General features: G+C 43.6%; 1 protein-coding gene across 4 annotated transcripts in view; it reads right to left on the bottom strand.

Annotated features, from left to right (window-relative positions):
• LOC115132981 (tubby-related protein 3-like) overlaps positions 1-27,552 on the bottom strand; it is a 32,254-nt gene that overhangs the window by 1,659 nt on the left and 3,043 nt on the right. For 2 of the 4 annotated variants that reach the window (XM_029665756.2, XM_029665755.2), the window contains exons 2-11: positions 18,928-18,969; positions 15,307-15,358; positions 8,540-8,702; positions 6,889-7,095; positions 5,083-5,241; positions 3,589-3,722; positions 2,161-2,352; positions 1,693-1,805; positions 1,389-1,506; positions 1,163-1,261 (exon numbers count right to left, since the gene is read on the bottom strand). In XM_029665756.2, the coding sequence (XP_029521616.1) occupies positions 1,163-1,261; positions 1,389-1,506; positions 1,693-1,805; positions 2,161-2,352; positions 3,589-3,722; positions 5,083-5,241; positions 6,889-7,095; positions 8,540-8,702; positions 15,307-15,358; positions 18,928-18,969 (1,279 nt within the window). Of the gene's footprint in view, positions 1-1,162; positions 1,262-1,388; positions 1,507-1,692; positions 1,806-2,160; positions 2,353-3,588; positions 3,723-5,082; positions 5,242-6,888; positions 7,096-8,539; positions 8,703-13,675; positions 13,953-15,306; positions 15,359-18,927; positions 18,970-27,552 lie in introns of those variants that run through there. The other 2 variants (XM_029665757.2, XM_029665758.2) reach the window with 2 other exon arrangements.

Below are 27,552 nucleotides of genomic sequence, written 5' to 3'. Positions count from 1 at the left end.
CGAGGTGTAAGAATGACTCTTTCAAGGTGTAAGAGTCTTAAAAACCTTTTAGGGCTAGGCGTCCCGCTAGCGGGACAATTTCCGGTGAATCTGGAGGGCGCGCAAGTCAAATAAATAATCAGAAACATATGGACATTAAACATTTAAGTACATATAAGTGTCTTATCAGTTGAAAGCTTAAATTCTTGTTAATCTAACTGCACTGTCTGATTTACAGTAGCTATTACAGTGAAAACATGCCATGCGATTGTTTGAGGACGGCGCCCCACATCAAAACATTTTTCCACCGGCGCAGGTTTCATAAATTCACAAATAGCTATTAAATATTCACTTACTTTATGAAAAATGTTCCTCTGATTTGTCATCCAAAGGGTCCCAGCTATAACATGGTGTCGTTTTTTTAATAGATAAAAATCCTTCTTTATATCCCAAAAAAGTCTGTTTAGTTGGCGCCATCGATTTGAGTAATCCACTCGTTCAACATGCAGAGAAAGGAATCCGAAAATCTACCCCTATCAAAATATGTTTCTAGTCACTCCTTGGACACCCTAAAATGTAAAATGTAATCAAACTACAATATTTCTTACGGAAAGAAGTATGTTCAATAGGAAACTGATTTTAGAAGGTGTGTCCTGTCTTCATGGCACGCACAAATTTCCAAGACTGTGCCCCTGTACTAAAACTGATATTTCTTATTTGTTTTTGAAATTACAAGCCTTAAACCTTGAACACAGACTGCTGACACCCTGTGGAAGCCATAGGAATTGCATCCAGGAAGATAATTTTTAGTATGAACTTATACTTGTCATTCTAAGAGGATGATCTCTCCAAAAAACTAAAATTAGGTTTGGTTTATCTTTCGATTTTCTCCTACCCTATCTATTGTGTTATATTCTCCTACATTATTTTAACATTTCTACAAACTTCAAAGTGTTTTATTTTCAATGGTACCAATTATATGCATATCCTGGCTTCAGGGCCTGAGCAACAGGCAGTTTACTTTGGGCATGTCATTCAGGCGGAAATTTAGAAAAAAGGGGCCTAGCCCCTCAATCATGCCCTCTGACACGCCCCTCTCCCTTACTGTGCATAACAGGTACAGTGACTACAAATGTTAGGAGAAGTGATTGGAGTTGTACAGTCCCATGGGGCTGATACATACACAGTTTGGACGGACAGGAACCCTCTCAAAGTTCATGTTCATGCCTGGGATGATGACGGTCATCTTGCGGGGACCTTTGAACCCCAGAACGTTGGTCTCCTGCAGAGAGAACACAGGGGATCAGAATGTCACACAACCTTACAGGTTCAATAATATTAGTGTGTGTGTGTGTGTGTGTGTGTGTGTGTGTGTGTGTGTGTGTGTGTGTGTGTGTGTGTGTACTCACATAGCAGATGGCTGCGAGTTCCTGTCGTGTGTTGCTCTCCTCCAGCAAAGCTCCAGGGTTCTTACAGGGGTTGGTGCCTTGGTCATACACCGTGAACTTGGTCCCCATCAGGTTAGACCTGCAGGATGACCAGACCAATCACATTAGAGTCTACAATGACCCTCCAGCACTCACAATCCCACCCAATAGAGTTATCAGATGCAGCCGAGGGCTCAAAACAATATGTAAATTGTTCATCAGCAAGGATTTAGAATTATATTTAGCAGAGTTGTGACAGAGTGAGACGAGTGAGATATGGTCCTACCTCAGTTTCCCCATGAAGCTCTCTCCCTCGCGTGACAGGTCCGTGGCGTCCACTGAGATCAGGTAGTTGGACGTCTTGCTCTTTTTCCTCTTCCTCCCAGCCAGAAGAAACAGCTGGGTGAAACAAAGAGAGTAAACTCAGGGGGGGAGGGAAACTCACAAACCATCATTTTAATTTTAAAGTGGCTGTTCCACTGGATGTCATAAGGTGAATGCACCAATTTGTAAGTCGCTCTGGATAAGAGCGTCTGCTAAATGACTTAAATGTAAATGTAAATGTTAATCACTGCAGTCAAAACAGGTGTTACTCTTACTTTATATTCTCATACCATTTCAAATGTAGCTATTGAGGAAAAGACAATGAAACAGGCCCGTGAAATACAATTAAAAAGAAATCTATCTTGACTGTAAATCTATCTAGGTCTTCCCCATGTTAATCCCCCATGACAGGATGTGAGGTCAAATGTACCTTCCTGCCGTCCTCTCTCTCCATGTGCATAAAGTAGGTGGGGTACAGGCCGCGGTCCATTCCCTTCTTGTCCCGGGATATGCGGCACTTGACGGTGACGCCGCGGAGGGCGGGACGCACCACAAACTCCTCCAGGTTGTCCACTTCGATCAGGGCGCTCTCCGCCGTGGGCGACCCCGGTGTCACGCACTCCTGTAAGGGGGGGAAAAAAACACACAATGATACGTCACAAAACATACCGGCCAATCACTGTTATAAAGGAGATACGGTCCAGGAGTAGGGGGGGACAACATTCATCTGCCATCTTGTTGTTTCAGTGTCTTCATGCATTTCTATACGTCTTCAAGTGACAAGTTGATTTGCCATGTGCAATGAATACATTAGAAATCTCACAAGCCATAGCCACATAGCTATGTACAGTGGGGCAAAAAAGTATTTAGTCAGCCACCAATTGTGCAAGTTCTCCCATTTAAAAAGATGAGAGAGGCCTGTAAATTTCATCATAGGTACACTTCAACTATGAAAATAAATCCAGAAAATCACATTGTAGGATTTTTTATGAATTTATTTGCAAATTATAGTGGAAAATAAATAAATCCTGCAGTGCCAGGCGTGTCCCCCTGCTTAAGCCAGTACATGTCCAGGCCCGTCTGAAGTCTGCTAGAGAGCATTTGGATGATCCAGAAGAAGATTGGGAGAATGTCATATGGTCAGATGAAACCAAAATATAACTTTTTGGTAAAAACTCAAATCGTCGTGTTTGGAGGACAAAGAATGCTGAGTTGCATCCAAAGAACACCATACCTACTGTGAAGCATGGGGGTGGAAACATCATGCTTTGGGGCTGTTTTTCTGCAAAGGGACCAGGACAAGTGATCCGTGTAAAGGATGACAATGATCCCAAAAACACCGCCTGGGCAACGAAGGAGTGGCTTCGTAAGAAGCATTTCAAGGTCCTGGAGTGGCCTAGCCAGTCTCCAGATCTCAACCCCATAGAAAATCTTTGGAGGGAGTTGAAAGTCCGTGTTGCCCAGCAACAGCCCCAAAACACCACTGCTCTAGAGGAGATCTGCATGGAGGAATGGGCCAAAATACCAGCAACAGTGTGTGAAAACCTTGTGAAGACTTACAGAAAACGTTTGACCTCTGTCATTGCCAACAAAGGGTATATAACAAAGTATTGAGATAAACTTTTGTTATTGACCAAATACTTATTTTCCACCATAATTTGCAAATAAATTAATTAAAAATCCTACAATGTGATTTGTCTGTCATAGTTGAAATGTACCTATGATGAAAATTACAGGCCTCTCATATTTTTAAGTGGGAGAACTTGCACAATTGGTGGCTGACAAAATACTTTTTTGCCCCACTGTATGTGCTCCTAATGATATGACAGGACAGAGACAACTATATGGTTGGACTCACTGTGTTGGACTTTGCGCTGGAGGCAGACGCAGGCCGTGTTGACTCTGGGTTGGGGGACAGCGAGCGTGGCCGGTCTTCATCACCGTGTTCCTCATCCTCACTGGCCTCTTCGTAGTTCATACTGCCTGACAGACCTGGTCAGGGGAGAAAGAATGCACTATGGGAGATGTGGCCTACAGCTTACACTACATTGGTTGGGATCAGGAGGACCCAGGGTTCTATGCAGACATGAGAGATCATCTCAGATGCCCAGCCAAGCTGAAAACTCCTCCATATCTCCTCAGTAATCCCATAGGTTCTTATTGCCATGACTCAAGGAGAGATTTTTTTCTCCTGGGACCCATTGTGATTAGCCTGCATGTAATGGATATGGGCAATGCATTTCTTCAAATGTATGCAGATTTTGTTTTTGATAACATAGCCTTTGATTTGTTCCAACTAAGTCATCATACTATCCCAGTTGAAAATATGAACTGATGCAATATTTCCTGTATCGGAAAAGGCCACATATTACAATATGCAGCTAAAACTGCTCTCTATAACATTTAGTAGTCCCCCCAAAATTTGAGGAGACAACCTAACCTTAAAACAGCTGGCAGAGGATAGAAAGGAAAGCGGATGCGAAATAGTGCTGAGTAACTGTTGAGACCCATTGAGGAAGAACTTTTCTGTATGGAACAGACGAGACTACCCAGTAACCAGGTTACGATAGAAGAGACCTGTTATGAACCTCTAGCCATCCCAGCAGCCTTCATTATCCCCAGACACCACTGTTAGTCCACTTCAGAGCCCTATACATTTCCACAATGGAAAGAATACTGTGAAATACAAGACAATAGATTCTCCATCTTCATTGTGTTTTATCCATCACTGAGAGCTGGTTTCCTGGGCCCAGATTAAGCCTTGTACTAAATGCACGTTAAGCATGCTTTTCAGTCCAGGAGTAATCTGTGTCCACGAAACCGGCCCTGATAGTCCACTGTAAAGGGGTTAGTTAGGAACGAGGGAAAGCAGAAATCCTATTGAGAGATGCCAGCCAGACAGACACAACACGGTGTGGTCAGACAGGCCTCTGTGGGAGCTGCTCTGGACAGGTGTCAGTAATGCTGCTAATTGGATTTACCAGCCGTGACTCTGGCTGGTGCTGTGGAATATTTTAATGAGAAAGCATTTTTTAGATGCGATAGCAGAATTCAAAGTGAGCAGGGGAAAAATGTCCGCTCTCAATGTGTTCCATTGTTGATGATACAATAAATATTAACCTGTTTTTCTCTGTGTGTCTTGAAGCCAGATTATGATATCTAGCACTTTACATCCAATGACTAGGTTATTACCAGTAACTATATAATTCACTGTTGCTGTATCCTCAGTTTCACCTCTGCTCCATAGAGTTAGTGCTGCAGAGAGAGGATAGGAGGGAGGGAGAGAGACAGAAACCCAACAACCTTCACTCCAGCCCTGTCACCATGGGAACAGCAGGCTGCTCTCTACTACCTGACTGGAGTAGTTTCTCCCTGGCAGACAGTGGGCGCTCTGGCCCCTCCTCCGGCCCCTCCTCTGGGCCCTCCTCCACTGCACCAACCAACTGGACCACCCTGCCGTTGGCGGGGTCAATCAGAGAGGGGGAGGGGCTGAGAGAGATGTCCCACGCCTCTGCAGACAGACACATATGTATTGGCCAACGTGGCTAGAAACAATATGTACACAGTGGTGTTCACTCCATCTAGCCCCAGAGATGTCTAAATATCAGGGTACTGCCAAACATGAAATACAGACCGCAAATGTCAGCTACATTCTAATAGTGACTCAAAGGCATCAATTAAAACAACAATGTTTTGTATAGTCACTTCTTTTACTAAATCAGCCAGATGGAAATGCCAATACGTTCTGATAATACAACTTTTCTAAAAAGAAAGGGCTCGATGCTCAGGTTGTAAAACCAAAACTTACAACGTGATCATTTCAACCACTTTCTCGGTCTAGCAGCACATGAAGAACTTTACCTTGGGAACTCGCTGACCAGTTTTGATTGAATAGCGTCCCCAAGTCAAATCCAAATGGAGGCAGTAGGCTATTACTAATCCTTTGCTGTTTCCATTTAAATTCGTTTACACTGGGAAATAAAACTGATTGGGCAGCCAGGCACTATCTAAGGCACCTGAGGACAGGCTGGATCTCAGTAGCACTAAGCAGACCAGACATTCATTCATGATGAACGTTTGCATTATTGAGAGGGGAGTGTTACCTGCCCTCTTGTTGCTGTTCAGGAGAAGATCCTTAAAAACAGAGGCTAATGCAGTAATACACTGCCCTTAATCTGGGTCTCAGGTTTAACTAGGTAATACATCTCTCTCCCGGATATAGACCTGGCTATCTTAATTTAGCTTGTCATTTAGCACAGTAACATTACAGAATGATATTGAATTAGTCTCAGGAAATGAAAGAGACTTCAACACTCTTCGTGGACCTGCCAGAAGGAAGGAAGATAAGGTGGCATAAACAGGTACTGTGGTAGGTGGATGCTACTCTTGCCCCTTACAAAATTATCAATTTCTCACTGTCACCATCAACCTCGCCCTCCGCCGGCTCTCTAACTGCACACTGCAGCACCACAGCCCTGGGAGGAGGTAGTATCCCAGAGCAGGGAAAAGGTTTTAGCACTGTGCAATGGCTTTTAATGAGAGCAACTGAAAGGACAGCAGCAACAATAAACCACAACCTCCAAAGTTCTTGAGACTGTCCCTGAACAACGATGTTGACCAGATATGCTCCCATTTCTCATCTGTCCTCCTTCGCTTTCTTTATCTTCTCACCGCATCCTGCATTCTCTCTCTCTGTCAGTTCAGCCTGTCCTCTCACTAAACTACAAAGTGCCTCTACCAGCCCAGAGGTGTGAAAGAGACACTTATATCGAGTGCCCTGTCGGTGTAGCCGTGAGGCCTGCCAGAGCAGCAGACGGGATGTGATCTCTGAAGCTGCTTAGTATTCGACCCAGAGGATTTATCAGGGTAGATGATGATATAACTGACTGACTCGCATGTGTACACACTCTCCTAGGTCTTCTGTCTATAGCACTACTGCGTATGAGACATTGTCTGTGCTGTGTAGGTCATAGGGCTAGGACTATTTCCTGGTCACATGGTCTGACCATAACTAGGCCCCAGAGTATTTCCTGGTCAGGTAAGGTGTTCAAGAAACCCCCCAGCCTTACCTACTGACAGAACTCTTTATAACACTCTACTTTAACACTCCTATCTTCTGTCCAAACTGGCTGTCCTGACTCCCTAACCCCCTTCTCACCTCGTTTCTGCAGCAGCTCGTGGATGCCCGTCTTGGGCTCCAGCAGAGTCTCCGTGTCCCCGTCCCGGTCAGGCTCCTCGGCGAGGGGAGACTGGTGCAGCGGCTGGGACAGGGACAGGGGCTGGGACTTGCTCACCGACAGAATCTGTATCTTGGTACCCAGGTCTGGGGCCTCAGAGCCCATGAAGGCAGCAGGGCCGTCGATACCTGCAGGGTGGGGCGCATTCATAGACAGGTTTTTTTAATGTCTTGAATTATGTTAATGACTTTGCTTGTCTGTGTGTTTGAGCATCCAGCTGTTTACTTCTCCAAGAGCTGTTCTGTATTCCTGTCTGTGCTTCCCTGAGGTGATTTGATTTGTACCTACTCCTTATTACTTAGCCGTCTGCTTGCAGCTGCGTTTCTCTGTAGTACCTCTCCTCTATGTTCATGTCAGAGCTTAGCCTTGTGCCATGGAGTGATATGCTGCACTGAGCAGGTGGCCCTTTTCTTGCCTGAGAGTCTGAATGCTGCTCTGCCTCTCTGAATGTGACTCTCTCCTCCCCATCTGAAGGCCCCTCTGGGCATCAGAGAGAACAGCTTCCTGGGTGTCTCCTCCACTACCGTGAACAGGCGCTTCTCCACACGTCCCAAGACTGAGGGAGGCGTAATTAGACACACGCACCACACACACACCTCAATATATTAGTTTCCTGATTGTTTGGAGGAACATTTTATAACATTGTATCCCGGTATGTGAGAGACTAACATACATTGCATGCCAATGTACAATGGGAATTTATGGGAAATGATGTAAAATATATCACTAGCCACTTTAAACAATGCTACCTAATATAATGTTTACATACCCTACATTATTCATCTCATATGTATACGTATATACTGTACTCTATATCATCTACTGCATCTTTATGTAATACATGTATCACTAGCCACTTTAACTATGCCACTTTGTTTACATACTCATCTCATATGTATATACTGTACTCGATACCATCTACTGTATCTTGCCTATGCCGCTCTGTACCATCACTCATTCATATATCTTTATGTACATATTCTTTATCCCCCCTACACTTGTGTGTATAAGACAGTAGTTTTGGAATTGTTAGTTAGATTACTTGTTGGTTATTACTGCATTGTCGGAACTAGAAGCACAAGCATTTCGCTACACTCGCATTAACATCTGCTAACCATGTGTATGTGACAAATAAAATTTGATTTGATTTACAGGTGATTGGTATCAGAAGTGGGATGCACCAATGTTTATAACCCTATTCTCTAGTCTTGTATTTCCTGACTGGTCTTCTCTACCTCGATCTGGAAGGCCACTCTGCTCCTCCAGAGTAAGCTCCATGACTGGCCCTCTCCCTGCTTTCCTGGGCAACATGGGGCCTGGCCCCACCTTCTCCCACCACTCCCTCTCACTGTCCTCACCTGACGTACTGCCCTCACTCTGGACTGAAAAGCAAATGGATCATTAAAGAATTCTTCTTCATAGCCAACAACTGTTAATCTCTGACTGTGGACTGGGGTGCAATCACTCAGCACTGATCCTGCTTCCTCAGACCCATTACTTTATCCTGATCGTGTGATCTGACCGCGGAAAAACTAGCTAGTACAGTAGCTAACCCCAAGAACCAAGGCTCACCGTCCATGATGACATCGCTGATGATGCCGAGGCGCGACTCCACCAGCGGGGCCTGCTCCTCACTGCGCCGAGGCCTGGAGCGCCTGGGCCGGGCCTCTGGGTTGGGCTGCACCATCAGAGGCTCCTGCCGCTTCCGCCGCTGCTTCTGCTCCAACAGCGCCCTCTGTGGACGGGAGGGGAATTACGACAGTGAGAGTTTACCATGCAAATATTGTTTGTCCGTCCGGCCGTCCCTGCCCCAGACTGACAGCTGGACTGACAGCTGGTGATAAGGATCTAGTGATCCTCTCTCTCTGGACCCTACCTGTATCTGTCCAGGTATACCTGGCCTCTCTTCCCCACAGTCCATGAGGACACCATCCCTTTCCCTCATTAAAACACTCTTTAATCATAGAGGTCTGGCTGCTATGTAAAGCATACCTCTAGACTGTGTACTTCCAGTCATTGCTCGAACACTAGTTAGCATTGGCTCGCGAAACTACAGCTAACTTCCTTCCTACTGGATGAGGAGACATACAACTGGTTTCCACGAGTTCACCTGACTCTGGGGAAGAATTACTTTATGATGACTTCCTCGTCATCAAGCCAGACACTCATCTATATTCAACCTTATACAGACAGCCTTACACCTTTTCCAGATAACCAGACAATCAGTAACGACTCTGTCCTTATCAGATACTTGGGACACTGATCGAAAAACCACCGGTGTTGGTGTTTTGAAAAACAAAGTTATCTTAAGCAATATGACAAAACAAATGAGCAAAAAACACAGTATCATAGCTTGCCAGCTTCGTTTCAGGGGTGTCAAACAAGATGCATGTTCCTATGGTAACTGTGTCAGTGTCCTTGATAGACTCCACAGTCTTTGTGGTTGTCTTTTCACCACTCCCACTGTTGTTGGGGGAGAGGACAGAATATGATGACCATTCAATGTGTATCTCAAAATGGAACCCCAGATGGCTTTGTAAACAACACACACACACAAGCGTCATGACCTGACCTGGAAAATCATTCAGCCACAGTAAGATGTCATGTTTTCTTCCTTCAGTATCTTTGACACTAAATTGGAAGGCAGAATATGCAACTCGCATAGAAACAGAACAGGTGAGGTAAGGTTGGCTAGGCTATATTTATCTCATAGTAAAGGTCACAGAATAATGGACATTTGTATCCTAGCATTACCACTAGAGGAAATGGGATATAAGAGAGTTAGCTACTCAGTGAAGGAACCTTCAGCAACAAATCCATTGAAATCAATTTAGAAAAACCTGTTACATGGGTCCTGGACAAGTAAGCCTAGACTGTTGTAAAAGATGCTGAGACAAAGTAACAGAGTGCTTGACATACAGTGCAAACAATTCAAACTACTTTAATAAACCTAGAGTTGGAAATGCTGCTTTCTGTGGAACCCTATAACTCTGTGCTGTGCTGACTGAGGCTCTGTTCAGTACAGGGACAGAGAAACTGGGGACAGGGGACAGTGACAAGGCAGTGGGATCATTAGAGCTGACATTGTCACAGCCATCACAAACGCTCTGGGAAACTAGGGACAACAGCGACGAGGGTTGGCCCCCTTTAGATTTATGGCTAGACAATACACAGCACAATGTCTCTATGAATATAATAAAGCTTCACACTAGAGAAATTGTCAATTTCCATGAATTATGGTGACATTTATCAGTTGGCCCTGCAGTCCTGGTCTCTGGTCAAAGCAGGCGATGGGTTATGTAACTGCCTCAATTAGTGGGGAGCATCAAAACAACAAGTGGTGTTTAGTGATGAACTGGGCTGGAAAGAAACGAGAGGTCCTTGTCTCTCTGAAGCCTCATTGGGCTGATTAACCACCACTACAGAAAGGTTTTATTACTCAGGGCTAACGCAACACACACATTCAGGGTCAATGCAACACAGGCGCACACACACAAAAGCACAGACACACACGCTCGTACCTACACACACACGCACGCACGTGCACACACACTACCATGGCCTGCTTCTATTTGACACCTGAAAAAGAATATTCATTAAATACCCAGTCTTGGATTAAAATGCAAATAAGACCAGATGAAAGGCCTCCGGGAGCTTAATGGTTTCAGCTTGGAGTCTGATGGTTTACATTTCAAACAGGCTTTGTTTTAAAGGGACATTTCAGGCTTTTGGCAATGAAGCCCTTTATTTACTTCCCCAGAGTCAGATGAACTCATAAATAGCATTTGTATGTCTCTGCATCCAGTATGAAGGAAGTTAGAGGTAGTTTCGCGAGCCAATGCTAACTAGCATTAGCCCAATGACTGGACGTCTATGGCATCTACTAGCATGCTAGCAATTACAAGAGACTTCCAGTCATTGCGTTAACACTACTTATCTATTGCGATAACGCTAGTTAGAAACTTCCTTCAAACTGCACGTAGAGACATACAAATGGTATCCACAAGTTCATCTGACTCTGGGGAAGTAGATACAATCGAAATACCGAAATATCCCTTTAAGAGGGGAAAACGGCTCGCCTCTTCGTTTTCTTCTAAGGCTAAAAATAGCAGACAAATGAATAAATCATCTGAATGGATTATCATAATGAAACAGACTGTTAATTTGGACACAGGATAGAGATTCCATGTAAACAAGAAACAAAAGCCCCACAATGCTTCACGATGAGATCCTACTTAAAAATGAGCCATACATCTGACCCAGGATCTGATTAAACTTTGAAGCCCTTTTGTCTAGTTTTTTTTCTTTGTCTTCCCTCTTTGCTCTGGGCAACAGTAGTCATCCTGTGTAAACTGGCTAGCAGTAGTCATCCTGTGTAAACTGGCTAGCAGTAGTCATCCTGTGTAAACTGGCTAGCAGTAGTCATCCTGTGTAAACTGGCTAGCAGTAGTCATCCTGTGTAAACTGGCTAGCAGTGTAGTCATCCTGTGTAAACTGGCTAGCAGTAGTCATCCTGTGTAAACTGGCTAGCAGTAGTCATCCTGTGTAAACTGGCTATCAGTAAGTCATCCTGTGTAAACTGGCTAGCAGTAGTCTTCCTGTGTAAACTGGCTAGCAGTAGTCTTCCTGTGTAAACTGACTAGCAGTGTAGTCTTCCTGTGTAAACTGGCTAGCAGTGTAGTCTTCCTGTGTAAACTGGCTAGCAGTGTAGTCTTCCTGTGTAAACTGGCTAGCAGTAGTCATCCTGTGTAAACTGGCTAGCAGTAGTCATCCTGTGTAAACTGGCTAGCAGTAGTCTTCCTGTGTCAACTGGCTAGCAGTGTAGTCTTCCTGTGTAAACTGGCTAGCAGTAGTCATCCTGTGTAAACTGGCTAGCAGTAGTCATCCTGTGTAAACTGGCTAGCAGTGTAGTCTTCCTGTGTAAACTGGCCAGCAGTAATCTTCCTGTGTAAACTGGCTAAAAGTAGTCTTCCTGTGTAAACTGGCTAGCAGTAGTCATCCTGTGTAAACTGGCTAGCAGTAGTCTTCCTGTGTAAACTGGCTAGTAGTAGTCTTCCTGTGTAAACCGGCTAGCAGTAGTCTTCCTGTGTAAACCGGCTAGCAGTAGTCTTCCTGTGTAAACTGGCTAGCAGTAGACTTCCTGTGTAAACCGGCTAGCAGTAGTCTTCCTGTGTAAACTGGCTAGCAGTAGACTTCCTGTGTAAACTGGCTAGCAGTAGTCTTCCTGTGTAAATTGGCTAGCAGTTGTCTTCCTGTGTAAACTGGCTAGCAGTAGTCTTCCTGTGTAAACTGGATAGCAGTAGTCTTCCTGTGTAAACTGGCTAGCAGTTGTCTTCCTGTGTAAACTGGCTAGCAGTAGTCTTCCTGTGTAAACTGGCTAGCAGTTGTCTTCCTGTGTAAACTGGCTAGCAGTAGTCTTCCTGTGTAAACTGTCTGGGAAATGCTAGCCATATTCATGTAGGCTGTTTTTCTCTCACTGATGTGATATTGATCTGTAACTAAGTTGATATTGCTGATGGAATCTTAGCAATGGCCACTCCTAGATTTAACTAATAATAATGTTTTTACAGAACGGTTACCTCACAAGAACTGACAGCAGTAGAGCAGAAACTGAACTGTCTCACTCGCTGACAGAACTCATCAGTGGCAACGACACTTCACTGAATTAACCCTATCCAAACTAGACAGAACTCAAACCTAGTTCCTAGTTTGCTTGGACTATACTCTTAGCACCTTTTTTTCTATCTAGAACGTTGAACAGTTATACGGCTGTCCCTATAGGAGAACCCTTTAAATAACCCTTTTTGGTTCCAGGTAGAACTTCTTTGGTTCCAGGTATAGAAGGAACCCTTCTGGGTTCCAGGTATAGAAGGAACCCTTCTGGGTTCCTTGTAGAACCCTTTCTACAGAGGAGTCTACATGGAACCTAAAAGGGTTCTACCTGTAACCAAAAAAAGGGTTCTCCTATAGGGACAGTCGAAGAACCCCTTTGGAACCCTTTTTTCTAAGAGTGTATAACCAGAACATAGAGTATGGCTAGAAAATTAGGAATATTTAGGCTACTCATTGTTCAACTATGTGCATTTTCAAACAGTAACATAAAGAGTTGATAGAATCTGTTGAACAGGCTATTAGATCCCAGTACACCACCATTACACAGATCATACCTCTAAATGATTAAATATCAGAATATTTTTTGAAAAACTGGAGAAAAGAAAGTAGGCTACTTGAAACAAAACTGCCCTACAATTAAAACAATCCATTGTATTATTGTCAATTTAAACAAAAGACTTAAGAGGATAGGATATGAGAAAAGGATATGACTCAATATACTGTTTCATTCACCGTCCTGAGGCATTGGGAGAAAGACATTGTACAGACCTAAAACAAGACACAGGAGGCTAATGAAAATAGCAGACTAGGAGATATCCCACATCCACGGAAGTGTGTCCCACCAGAGACAGGCTAGAACAATGATATCACCAGGATGAGCTGAAATCAAATGCTCGCACACATGCACAGTACACACACGCAAGCACGTACATATGCAAACACACACACACAGAAATATACACACCAAAATACACACGCGTAAGCATGTACCAGTGCACACAGACACACACACACAACTTCCCATGTTACTCTCAGATCAAAATAGTCAACCATAAATGAGATAAACAGAACAGAGAATAAGAGGTGCTGACCCACCCTGTCCATTGGTGTCCGGAGTGGGACAGAGAGTAACAGTGAAGTGCAGAAGTTTCTCTGTGGAGCTCAGGGTTCCATGCTCTGTGAGACCCCGTCACGTCTAAACTCTCCCCCACTGAGCAGCACTCTTGCCGGGCATGCCTCTGTCTCCCTGCCCTCCACTACCCCTGGATCAGGCTTTCAGATCAGACAACTAACACAAGGATAACCACGCAACACCAGCTTCCCTCTCACTCTGAGTCCGTGTCTCCTCCTCGGCGTGTGTGTGAGAGAGAACTAGAGTGTATGTGCGTGTGTCTGGGTGGTCACTGTCACTAACTGAATCAGCGGTCGTAAGCACCCCGGGGCAGAGTGAGGGAGAGAGAGAGAATGAGTGAGATGGAGAAAGGGAGGGAGGGAGGGGGATAGAGGTGCTGCGAGTGTCAGACAGTAAGAGCTATTTTTTTTCTGTGTTTGTGTGTGTGGGTTGGTTTTGCTATCCTTGTGGGGACCTAAAGTCCCCACAAGGATAGTAAAACAAGGAAAATTCTCCCTTGTGGGGACATTTCTCATGTCCTCATAAGGACAAAGGCCATTTTAAGTTAGGGATTAGGTTAAGAGTTATAATTAAGGTTAGAGTAAGGGGTTAGTGGTTAGGGTTAGGAGTTTGGTTTAGGGTTACAAACTTTAGAAGCCTTTTTAAAACTCAAATGCACTACAAATTCTCAGCAACAAATGTAATTAAATTCAGATCCTACATCTGTAGGCATACAGTGCACTACACAGACTCTGTCTACTGAAACCTTTCTACGGTTAATCCCTACATAGTGCACTACTTTGTTAGGCTCTGGTCAGAAGTAGTGCACTATGTAGGGAACAGGGTGCCATTTGAGACGCAGTCATCGAGTCAGTCTATGTGCCTACCAATCATCTCATCCATCTTTTACTCCATTGTGTGACTGCTTAAGGCTGGTTTCTTAAACCAAATCAGTCCGTTTCACTTTAAAGCAGCGTAGTGATAAGGATACTGCAGGCAGGAGGGATTCTAAGGGACAATCATCAGACACGCAGACCAGGAAGAGCTGTTCGCTGAGAAAGGAGCAGATTTGTGCTTTATCTCTACAATGAGTGCTAAAACAATTAACTTCCGGACAAATACTTTTCTTTCTACTAATTGGATAAATTGTACTTCCTTCGAAAATAAAAGAGTTCAAAGACACCCTGTTTTCCCTCGGTTTCATGACAATCAGCCTTACTGTGCTGATGGTCGGAAATTCATAGCCTGAGTGACACCGGAGGCAGAAAACAAGGTCATTTATACACTCCGCTGCCAGTCAAATGTTCAAGCTTGACAGGCTCACAGCTATAAACATGGACTGAGACCTCAAAAACAATTCTGACAAAAGATGAAAAGACACCAAAAACAACCAAAACATCAAACGCAAAATGCCTCTAGATATAAATAATATGGACTAGTCTGGTCATTTCTGCATCATAAATAGAACACTCATGACATATATACCCTAGTAACAAGTCTATGGGAGCTGTAATGTCTATATGGGAGCTGTAATGTCTATAGGGTTGCTATGATGTTGAACAGGTGCTGTATGTGGCGTAATTAGTTTAATGTGTTTAATAAAGTTAGTCATTACCTGCTTTTCCAGCTTCTGCTGCCTGAGGCTGGTGCTGTCATCATCAAGGGCACTGAGAAGAGACGAAAGACAAAATGGTTACTATCCACTCATAACTCATATCTGACTGAGACATAATACAAGTGGTTCTGTGGTTAATATGAATCTGTTATCTGGATCTCATCTGTTATCTGTTATTTTTCCAATAAGAAACTATTTTCTACAGTGGTCACTAATGAATGCACCCCCGATCGAGGTTGGGTGACATGCAGATTTTCATACCGTTTCCGTGCCATACGGGGTATTTGGTATTACAAGAAGTGCACACAAGGGGCCTTATTTGTTTTTAAAAAAGGTATTGAAAATCATACCATCGGTATATCTAAATACCCCGGTACATGGTATATCGCCCAAGCCTACCCTGTTGTCACTTATAATGACATTAATGATTTTCAATGGAATTCCACCAGGGGGCATCGCTGCTGTGAATAATAACTGAGGACAGCGCACTGAAATCTCCTAGCAGAACTAGAATTGAACGTTACCAAGGTGTTCGCTTGAAAAAGCAGTTACACTGCTGCGCATAACTAAGACTGTCATACAGGATTACTGTCATACCTTAGGCTATAACTGTTTGAGCTTAGCCTGACTGCATGATCTGCACACTGTAAAAAAAAAAATGTAGTTGTTAATAGATGTCATTTTGTCCAGGAGTTGTTTATGACCACGTAGGCTAACTTGACCGAGAAAAGCTTAGGGCTCCAGCTACAAAACTCCTCACTTTCCCTGTGAGGTCAAAAATGATACTGTATCAGGACTGTATAATGCAATAGAACAACACATCAGACAGCAGCACCACCGTGCTACAAAGCAACAGCAGTTACACCTAAAACACAGTTCTCCATAGAGTCCTGTCTCTGGCCGTCAGAGTGGTGGCTGTTGTTTGGGACTACTTTTCCTGGACTCCCGTGAAAAGGCCTGCTGGGTACATGTTGCTAAGCTACAGTGGAGAAGGAGAAGAAGGTGGGAGTAGCAGTGGGAGTCTATTCAGAGGCACACCGCTACTCTACCCAGCCACAGACATAACCTACAAGACACTCTCACTGACAGACATAACCTACAAGACACTCTCACTGACAGACATAACCTACAAGACACTCACTGACAGACATAACCTACAAGACACTCTCTGCAAGAGCACAGCCTTGGGGGTGTGATGGAGGGAGTGTGTGATGGAGGATGGGGGGAGTGTGTGATGGAGGATGGGGGAGTGTGTGATGGAGGGATGGGGGAGTGTGTGATGGAGGGATGGGGGAGTGTGTGATGGAGGATGAGGGAGTGTGTGATGGAGGATGAGGGAGTGTGTGATGGAGGATGAGGGAGTGTGTGATGGAGGGATGGGGGAGTGTGTGATGGAGGATGAGGGAGTGTGTGATGGAGGATGAGGGAGTGTGTGATGGAGGATGAGGGAGTGTGTGATGGAGGATGAGGGAGTGTGTGATGGAGGACGAGGGAGTGTGTGATGGAGGACGAGGGAGTGTGTGATGGAGGACGGGGGGAGTGTGTGATGGAGGACGAGGGAGTGTGTGATGGAGGATGAGGGAGTGTGTGATGGAGGATGAGGGAGTGTGTGATGGAGGATGGGGGAGTGTGTGATGGAGGATGGGGGGGTGTGATGGAGGATGGGGGAGTGTGTGATGGAGGATGGGGGAGTGTGTGATGGAGGATGGGGGAGTGTGTGACGGAGGATGGGGGGTGTGTGATGGAGGATGGGGGGTGTGTGATGGAGGATGGGGAGTGTGTGATGGAGGATGGGGGAGTGTGTGATGGAGGATGGGGAGTGTGTGATGGAGGATGGGGGAGAGTGTGATGGAGGATGGGGGAGTGTGTGATGGAGGATGGGGGAGTGTGTGATGGAGGATGGGGGAGTGTGTGATGGAGGATGGGGGGGTGTGTGATGGAGGATGGGGGAGTGTGTGATGGAGGATGGTTGAAGATTGTGAGAACAAAAAAAACAAGGTTCTGCAACAAGCTGCTGAAATCTCTCAGAACAATTTAACATCTCTGGGCTTCACTAATTTCTCTGTCAGTCCACATGCTCATAACATCTGTTGCTGTCAAACAGCCTGGGCTGTACTTTACCCTTTACATCTCCGATTCAGACACAATGTGTTACAGGAGTAGGACAAGAAGAACTTCATTAAGCACAACTATCTACAGTAAATAACAATCTCTCCATACCACTGATTTACTCTCGCTCTCCCACTGAGCTGTAAATCTCATACTTCTGGTGTCTGGGATAAGGTCCGTGACACATCACTCTGCTGGAGGATATAAGAGCCTCATTACGTCATCAGCACCGCTTCTGACGGACAGTCACCAAATGCCAAGAGGAATAGAAAGCAGAACGATCATCTGCTGAGAGGCATACATCATCCGTCTATTACGTGAACTCAGATTATTACAGACAACAACATAGATGACTTGGCCAAGTCCTCTGACATCCTCATAATGATTCATTAAAATCATTAAGCTAAGCAAGTAAGTCAATTATTACAGATTGAGATTCCACATTTTGTGGCAATAAGAATTGTTGCCAATGTCATCGAACCAATGAGTTTTGGACCGGACTTTGCGAGTTCCTTGTTTATTCATTCAACAACAACCCCTGTTTGGTCAGCTTAACATGAATGATCAGTCATCTCAGAAGCTGCAGAGCACTCCGTTTTAGTGTACTGATTGTTACAGCCCTCTTCAAGTCTAATGAGCCCAGTGCAGCACTATCCATACAGGCGTGCAGATCTGTCCACAGGGAATCCATTACATGGCCCTGAGGTGTTGGTGACAGTAGTGACGAGGGAAGGATGATGGGAGGTGTTAATTACACATCCGGGATGGTCATTACACTCGTAGGAAGAAAAAAAAGGTGCTATCTAGAACCTTAAAGGGTTCTTCGGCTGTCCCCATAGGAGAACCCTTTTTGGTTCCATGCAGAACCCTTTCTACAGACGGTTTTACACGGAACCAAAAAGGGTGCTACCTAGAATCAAAACAGGTTCTACCTAGAACCACAAAAGGTTATCCTATGGGGTCAGCCAAAGAACCCTTTTATAACTGTTTTTTTTAAGAGTGTAGGGTGGCCAGAGGAGGGCCAGGGGGAGGAGCGGAAGAGGAGCAGGGGACTCTTTCTTTTCAGCGGCTGTCCAGCTTGGGACCTGGGTGGAGACGCAATGGGAATACTCTCCACTGGGGAAAGGCTGGAGACTTGGTGTGTATGGTTACTACCAAAGGGTGTTTGACCTCTTTTGGAACAATGACCTATTGGAGCTTACTAGGAATACAAAAATTATACTTCGGCCATGAAATTACTAGTTGGTGGAAGCTGTGGGTGCCTGGGTGGATGGTTAATTATAGGTATTCTAATGGATGGGTGCTAAAGATGTAGAATCTTAATTTGAGCCAGTTTGCTACAGCAGGAGAATAATCTTGAAGCAACAGGAAATGTGAATCATTATGTAGATTATAATTAATGGAAGCCTTTATAAACCTCAAATACACTCCAAGTTTTATATTTCCTGCATTGCAGGAAAGTTCTCCTGCAACAGGGTGGTCAAATTAAGACCCAACATCTGTGCTACTTACCTTGCTGTTGCGGTAGAGGAGAAACTGGCGGAGCTGGAGGGTCTTCAGGGCCATGGGGTTTTCGAACAGGAACACAGGACACAGAGAAGAATAGAGTTAGCAAGAGATCAGTGATACCAAAAACAACAATGCTAAAACGGACCTCTGGCAGTCTCTATGGGGGTGCCACAGGATTCAATTCTCGGGCCGACTCTTTTGTCTGTATATATCAATGATGTCGCTCTTGCTGCTGGTGATTCTCTGATCCACCTCTACACAGACGTCACTATTCTGTATACCTCTGGCCCTTCTTTGGACACTGTTAACAAACCTCCAGACGAGCTTCAATGCCATACAACACTCCTTCCGTGGCCTCCAACTGCTCTTAAATGCTAGTAAAATTAAATGCATGCTCTTCAACCGATCGCTGCCCGCACCCGCCCGACTAGCATCACTACTCTGGATGGTTCTGACTTAGAATATGAGGACAACTACAAATACCTGGGTGTCTGGTTAGACTGTAAACTCTCCTTCCAGACTCACATTAAGCATCTCCAATCCAAAATTAAATCTAGAATCGGCTACCTATTTCGCAACAAAGCCTCCTTCACTTATGCTGCTAAACATACCCTCGTAAAACTGACTATCCTTGACTTCGGCGATGTCATTTACAAAATAGCCTCCAACACTCTACTCAGCTAATTGGATGGTCTATCACAGTGCAATCCATTTTGTCACCAAAGCCCCATATACTACCCACCACTGCGACCTGTATGCTCTCATTGGCTGACCCTCGCTTCATATTCGTCGCCAAACCCACTGGCTCCACGTAATCTATAAGTCTTTGCTAGGTAAAGCTCCATCTTATCTCAGCTCACTGGTCACCATAGCAACACCCACTGTAGCACGCGCTCCAGCAGGTATATTTCACTGGTCATCCCCAAAGCCAACACTTACTTTGGCCACCTTTCCTTCCAGTTCTCTGCTGCCAATGACTGGAACGAATTGCAAAAATCACTTATCTCCCTCACTAACTTTAAACATCAGCTGTCAGAGCAGCTTACCGATCATTGCACCTGTACACAGCCCATCTATAAATAGCCCACCCAACTACCTCATCCCCATATTATATATTTGTTGCTCTTTTGCACCCTAGTAGCTCTACTTGCACATCATCATCTGCACATCTATCACTCCAGTGTTAATGCTAAATAGTAGTTATTTCGCACTATGGCCTATTTATTGCCTTACCTCCCTAATCTTACTACATTTGCACACACTGTATATAGATTTTTCTATTGTGTTATTGACTGAACGTTTGTTTATCCCATGTGTAACTCTGTGTTATTTATTTTGTCGCACTGCTTTGACTCATCTTGGCCAGGACGCAGTTGTAAATGAGAACTTGTTCTCAACTGGCCTACCTGGTTAAATAAAGGTGAAAATAAATAACACTGACACTGTGCTGTAAAAGACTTACTGAGAGACAAGCAAACAAAACGCAGCCCAATAATAGCCTGTTACTTTGTCACAAACAAGTTTTAGGATACCCTTCATGTCATGGCATTGTCCTCGGTCTGTTGGTGAAAAGGCTTGAGAATAGGATGAGACTACTGCATACAGATGCATACAGATGACAATATGATGCAGTTCCAAACGTCTCTGGCATTTAGCATAAAATTAGAGACTTTATTATCAGACGAGAGACAACAGAGAAGCGTATTAACAAACTGCAATAAACGGATTCTCATTCATATACTTCACAGCTTTGGACTAATTTAAATCAGGTTTTAAAGTTCATTGAATAAAGTAAATGTAATTTCCCCTTTGGCAAATGACTTTCCGGGGTTAAAAAGAAAGACTGAACGAAGTCTAATTAAAATTCTATTTCCCCAGAGGTTGGACAGAATGGCTTCAGTTCCAGTTCAGCCAGTGAAATCACAAGAGAGAGGGATTATTCAAAACAGGGTGATGACATGGGTGAGATTAGGCAGCTTTTGATTACCTGGCATTCAAGATCAGCTCCTCATCAAGTTAAAGCTAGAATATGGGATTCGTTTTTTGTGTGAACCAGCAGCCCTGCTAAATACCAAGAATTGAAATGACCATTAAAACAGATTTCCAGATTGCAGATTGTGCCTTTAAGGAAGCCAGACGAAAAGACACCAGCTGAATAAATGATCAACGCATGGTGAGGTGTAGAGCATGAACAACACTGTTTAACTAGGCCTAGGATATTATAGGACTCATACAAGATAAACAACAGTATTTTCAACACAAGAAACTTCAATCAAATTCTTTCATGTCAGCTACTTGGTCAAATATTATTCTTAGCACGTCCTTAGAACAAACAGCTGTAAAACAAAACCTCACAATATAACATGTTAAAAAGAAACTAGTTACAGTACAAGTGGTGGAGCTCTGAATAAGTAACGACGATGCAGCAGATGAAACATGAGCGTGGGAGAGATACTTAAAGAGATCTTTTTTTTTATTAGCCCCGTTGACACTGCATTTGGCCGGTGACACTTTGCTTCTTGAAATTCCAATATCTTTCAAACTTGACTGCTGACATACAAAACATTTTGGGGCTGTATCAACAGTGGACTAATGAAAAAAGTGGATTCCCTTTAACAGCAGGTAAGCCATTCAGTCCAAGAAGAACAGAGGTGTGGGTAAGAGGTAGGAGCAGTGGGAACAAGAGGAGGAGATGCTCAAAGCCTATCTGTCTGTCACAGCCACAACTAACACCTGATTCACAGGACACAGACTCCTCTCAGTTCCTCTACCATATTACAGTACACATTTATGAGAAATCAAGCACACAGAGTGTGTGTGTGTGTGTACAATATGATAATGTCTACGTGCGAGCGTGTGCCTACGTAGGCCTGCTGAATACCTGTAGGACCAGCGGCTGTAGACAGGCTGGGAGACACCACTCTTTACACTGTCCATGATGCTGTATCAGCCAGTCTAGGTGTGTGATAGATAGTCAGTCCAGCAGCAGCTCCGGTAATGTATGGTACTCCCAACCTGGTCTAGAGTCAGTCTGAAGGTCTACCTGGAGCTCCAACTACAACCCTGCTACCCTGATGCTGGAGGGAGTCCCATCCCGGGGAGTGACAGCGCCACACAGCTGAGGGTGAGGTCTCTGAGTAGCAGCAGTTGCCATAACGCCACACTTGAGGCTAGCCTCTGAACACAACACAGTGAACGCACAGGGATTTGTTAGGGGTGTCTAAATGTGGTGTGAGTTCATGCCAAGACAAAATAATGGGCATAAAATCCCTAAACTTGGTCCTCTGACTTAGTTATATGTCTGTCTTTCTTCAGTTTCTAAGATGTATCAGATATATAGACTGATAGGCCACGTGCTAAAACTGGACATGACTGTATCGGAATAGCTAAAAATGCTTTCTGCAGAACTCCACAGACGCCATTTCCTCTGACTCAGAGGGAGATATTGCACATATCAAAACCGCAGACCATTGACAAAAAAACTGAATTTAACACCAATTGGGAAAGTTTACGTTTTGTGAGCTTTAACCTAGGCCTAGTATCTTAAGTTAAAATATTCCAACACTTTTATTTTGACAGAAAATGCCAGAACATGGAATTTGCTTAGTCATAGCAAAATGAACCAAACTGTTTCTTGTCAATGTGAAACCACATTATTCTGGTTTTCTGCCTTTCTACATAGGCTTTTCTTACATGCTCCTTGAATCCGTGTAAGTAGAGCGGTTTCTGGATGACAACCACAGTTACTCCCAATTACCAGAAGTATAAACAAACAACCCTCTCATTCCTTAAACTGGCAAGAAGTGGGGGACCTTGATCCTGTTGCTAGGAGATCACAGGACCTTTAAGTCATATCGTCTTCTGTTAGTGTACGTGTGTTTGCGTGCCTGTGAAGGGAAAATGGCATTCTCCTCCTCAGCTGAGGGCAATCTGGGGAATGATTCACCTGAGAGTAATTAAACACTGTCAAAACAAATTATGGAAACAGGAGTTAAGTGTCGACTGGTAGGCACTTGAAAGCATCGCCTTACGTCCATATAACAATGATGAAAACCCAAAGACCGAAACTACAGAATCTCATGCATCCCATTGAGTCACGGCAGGTTCTTTGGTCTACACGCAGAACCTGCCCACACGGGATTAGGTAGGCTAAAATGGAGTAGCCTACATGATACAGTTGAGAACCAGCCTACCTATTGCAAATACCAGATTATTTTCCTCTGTCTGTCAGTCCCTGACTCAACTGGGTGGATTGTCCAAGCCACTGCGGAGGCATGTGTTCGGAATGTGTTGGAAAACAGAAAGTAAATTGCAACCCATTTTCTCACCCACAGGTCTTGTACAGTTAGATACTTGAGGTCCAGGTGGTTTGTTATAGGTCAGCTGAGCCATTGTGAAATAGGGATACAACAACCACACCTTTATGGAAACGGAATTCCTGTAAAAGCTGATTTAAGCTGAAGATACATTGAATTAAACCAGGAACAATTTTCCTACAGCAGACTGAATGGTAACTGATTTTGAGTGAGACTGTGAGTGCATGATTATCTTTGGTCACTGACCACGATAATCATGTGCACTATACCTTACAGACACCCTGATTTTCATTTGTCCAGCCATGCGCTTGTTCAGTACAGTTTCATGTGAGGCATTTTCCCCTCTACTCTCAGGTTTGTGATATCAGCCTCAGATACTGCTATGTTATGGTCACTTTTCACCTCTCTGTTCAGCTCTTAAAACAGACACTAGCGTTCTCTGCCAATTGAGTCACCCAAGACTGAAACCCACAGCAGAGAGAGAAGAGAGCCCTTACGGAGAAAGAGAGAAGGATAGGATACTGGAAAGGGCTTGAGAGATAGGTTAGATGTTTTACATGCCAGGATTTAAAACTCCCATGTTTCCACTCTGAACAGACCTTGCAGCTGTGCCATCTGCGTGCATGACAGCTGGACACAAACCAATAGTGTCTGGCTGGTTGGGGGGCTTGGACATGGTGGCGAACCAGGCCTGGTGTGTTGTTTTTGCCTGACAAACACAGGCTCTAGGTTTCCTTTAGCCGGTAAATGACAGCTTCCGGGCCAAAAAATAAATAAAAAGCCGCTAAATAAAATTGTGACCGGACCCATTGTCCTGAAAAGAAATAAAATAATCTATTGCAAAATAATGCCTTTTATTTATTGATGAAGATATCAGTCGATGTGCTCCAACTTCATAGGCAAATACATTTCATTAGGTTAATAAATCCTCAAGCTGCTTGGAAATTAGTGTCAGTGTGCGTTTCTATTTTTACTCACGCAAAAAGATGCAAGGTCCTCACAAGGGACTTCAGCTAAGTGTACTGGGCAAAATTGGCCAAGATTGTGTTGATGATCCCTGTTTCCAGTGTGCCCATCGAGAGGGGATTCTTTCTCCAAATCAGAGTAAATACGGCCTCAAGATCGCGCCTTCTTGAGGACAAAGTAACGAGGCTGATGTGCATCAAGCTGCTCCAAGGAGTTGCACAGTTTTGACTTCCCAACAGCAGCAGCAGCTCACTTTGAGCAGGCCAAGGTCTGCCGCAAATGCAAGTAAATTAGAAGCTAATTATTATGTTTGACAGGCCCAGTCCTAGCAGTTCTGCTGCCGCTCTAGGCAAGATCACCATGTATAGTAGGCCAGGCCTATATAGATTTGGAATGGATTGATAGACCAGAGTAGAGTAATGATGTGTATCGTGCACTATTGATGCATTTCAGTTGAGCTTATTCAGTGGCACTTAGAAACTAAACATTGAGCTTTGGAAACAAGTGCTTTTATAAATGCATGGCGCGGACCACGTATCACAGGAGCATTGTAAAATAAGCTTTCTATTATTGAACCAGCTGTAGCAATTTTTTTAAATTTACATATGAAATTTGATTGTCCAACATCAGTTTGATAATTTCTTCATTTTGTGGCCGCCTAGAGTGGCCTCTTTCCACTGCTGTGGTGCTGAATCACAGCTGGAATTGGGAGCGAGGCGGGCTGGCCCTGGAGTTCGTAGACAGCCATGTTGTATTATTTATTAGCCTAATTAAAACCTTTATGCCTAGGCTAAATTAAATTAGAGAGGCCTAGATTGTATTTGAAACCAGCTGTGGTTTTTTTATTTATTAATTAAAATGTTCATACAAATAGGCTATAGGACAGGTCGTTTGCAAATGATATTATACAAATATTATATTTTCAAGTTGTGTTTTATTACTGTGTAAGTGACTTGTTATTCTAGGCTAAATGTTTCTTCTTTTTTTAAATGATATTCATTTACGATTTATTGCAGGGATGAAGACGCATTGGGCAATGTTTTGCTTTTCGATAAAACCCGTCATGTTGATATAAGAACATCAGTGTACTTTATTTTATTAAACCTTTACAGGCTAATTTCTATTCTGTTAAGATGAATTACAATAATCTAAAATGTGCTTTTGAGCACCATGGGAGGACACCCTATGTTACGCACCCAATGCGTATGGATGTCTGGTAAGTTTGTCAAACATCTGGTAAATTAAAATCTTGCTGGTCACAGTGTCCGGCACCAAATTTTCCAAACGGAAACCCTGCCCAGGCTACATGTCTGTTCTTTACACTAATCCTCTACACACATCCTCTGAAAGAATACACAAGCAGATTACATCAAATAATCACAGTCCACATTGCAGCATTCAAACAGGAAAGGGTGGGAACTGCCCTCTGATTTTATTCTCCTCTCAGGGTAAAAATGGACCTATGGATTTCACACTTTTTCTGCAGAGCTTACAGTAACCTCCTACGCACACAGCACCATGCTCTGCTCTCAGGGCACCTCTGGCCAGCACAGTCCTAATGCACTGACATCAAACAGACATCAATAGGAGTGCTGGGGAACCATAGGGGGAGTTGGTTTCCCTCAGACAAGCCATTACATTAAGGACAGTGCCCTCAGTTCTGAAACTGATTGAGAAGCTAGTGTAAGAGGAGGGAGGGAGAGGCATGGTCCAACACGTCATGTCAGTGTTTCCCCTGTATTCATAAAACGTTTTCAGTGTAAACTTAAACAACTAAAACCAGATATAAAGAATAGAGGTCGACCGATTATGATTTTTCACTGCCGATACCGATACTGATTATTGAAGGACCAAAAAAAGCTGCTACCGATTAATTACATTTTTTTTGTAATAATGACAATTACAACAATACTGAATGAACGCTTATTTTTACTTAATATAATACATCAATTAAAATCTATTTAGCCTCAAATAAATAATGAAACATGTTAAATTTGGTTTAAATAATGCAAAAACTAGCTAGCCATTTCACATCGGTTACACCAGCCTAATCTCGGGAGTTGATAGGATTGAAGTCATAAACAGCGCAATGCTTGAAGCACAGCGAAGAGCTGCTGGCAAAACGCACGGAAGTGCTGTTTGAATGAATGCTTACGAGCCTGCTGCTGCCTACCACCGCTCAGTCAGACTGCTCTATAAAATATCAAATCATAGACTTAATTATAACATAATATCACACAGAAATACGAGCCTTTGGTCATTAATATGGTCGAATCCTTCTCACCCCCCTTAAAAGATTTAGATGCACTATTGTAAAGTGGCTGCTCCAATGGATGTCATAAGGTGAATGCACCAATTTGTAAGTCGCTCTGGATAAGAGCGTCTGCTAAATGACTTAAATGTAATGTAAATGAATCCGGAAACTATCATTTCGAAAACAAAATGTTTATTATTATCGCATATACCCTGACTCTGCGTGCAATGAACGCAAGAGAACTGACACAATTTCACCTGGTTAATATTGCCTGCTAACATGGATTTTTTTAGCTAAATATGCAGGTTTAAAAATATATACTTCTGTGTATTGATTTTAAGAAAGGCATTGATGTTTATGGTTAGGTACACGTTGGAGCAACGACCGTCCTTTTTCCGCGAATGCCACCGCATTGATTATATGCAACGCAGGACACGCTAGATAAACTAGTAATATCATCAACCATATGTAGTTAACTAGTGATTATGATTGATTGATTTTTATAAGATCAGTTTAATGCTAGCTAGCAACTTACCTTGGCTTCTTACTGCATTCGCGTAACAGGCAGGCTTCTCGTGGAGTGCAATGAGAGGCAGGTGGTTAGAGAGTTGGACTAGTTAACTGTAAGGTTGCAGGATTGAATCCCCGAGCTGACAAGGTAAAATCTGTCGTTCTGCCCCTGAACAAGGCAGTTAACCCATTGTTCCTAGGCCGCCATTGAAAATAAGAATGTGTTCTAAACTGACTTGCCTAGTTAAATAAAAGGTGTAATTTTTTTTAAACAAAAAATAATAAATAGGCCAAATCAGTGTCCAAAAATACTGATTTCCGATTGTTATGAAAACTTGAAATCGGCCCTAATTAATCGGCCATTCCGATTAACCCGGTCGACCTCTAATAAAGAATGTGGAAACGATAATGAGGGTATATATTTTTAAATAAGATCATCTTTGAGAACTAGCTAACAACCACTAGAATAAAAACTGGCATGGGGCCCCTATTGATTTTGTTATGTTTGAGTCACTCAGATAGCATAAGAACACAGCATAAGCCATGGCAAAATGTGTAGAATTGCATGATATTTGCATAAAA

This window comes from Oncorhynchus nerka, linkage group LG8 (assembly GCF_034236695.1).
Source record: "Oncorhynchus nerka isolate Pitt River linkage group LG8, Oner_Uvic_2.0, whole genome shotgun sequence".
NCBI classification, from domain to species: Eukaryota; Metazoa; Chordata; class Actinopteri; order Salmoniformes; family Salmonidae; genus Oncorhynchus; species Oncorhynchus nerka.
Note: the sequence above shows the minus strand (reverse complement) of the source record. Positions and strands in the feature narration are given on the sequence as shown.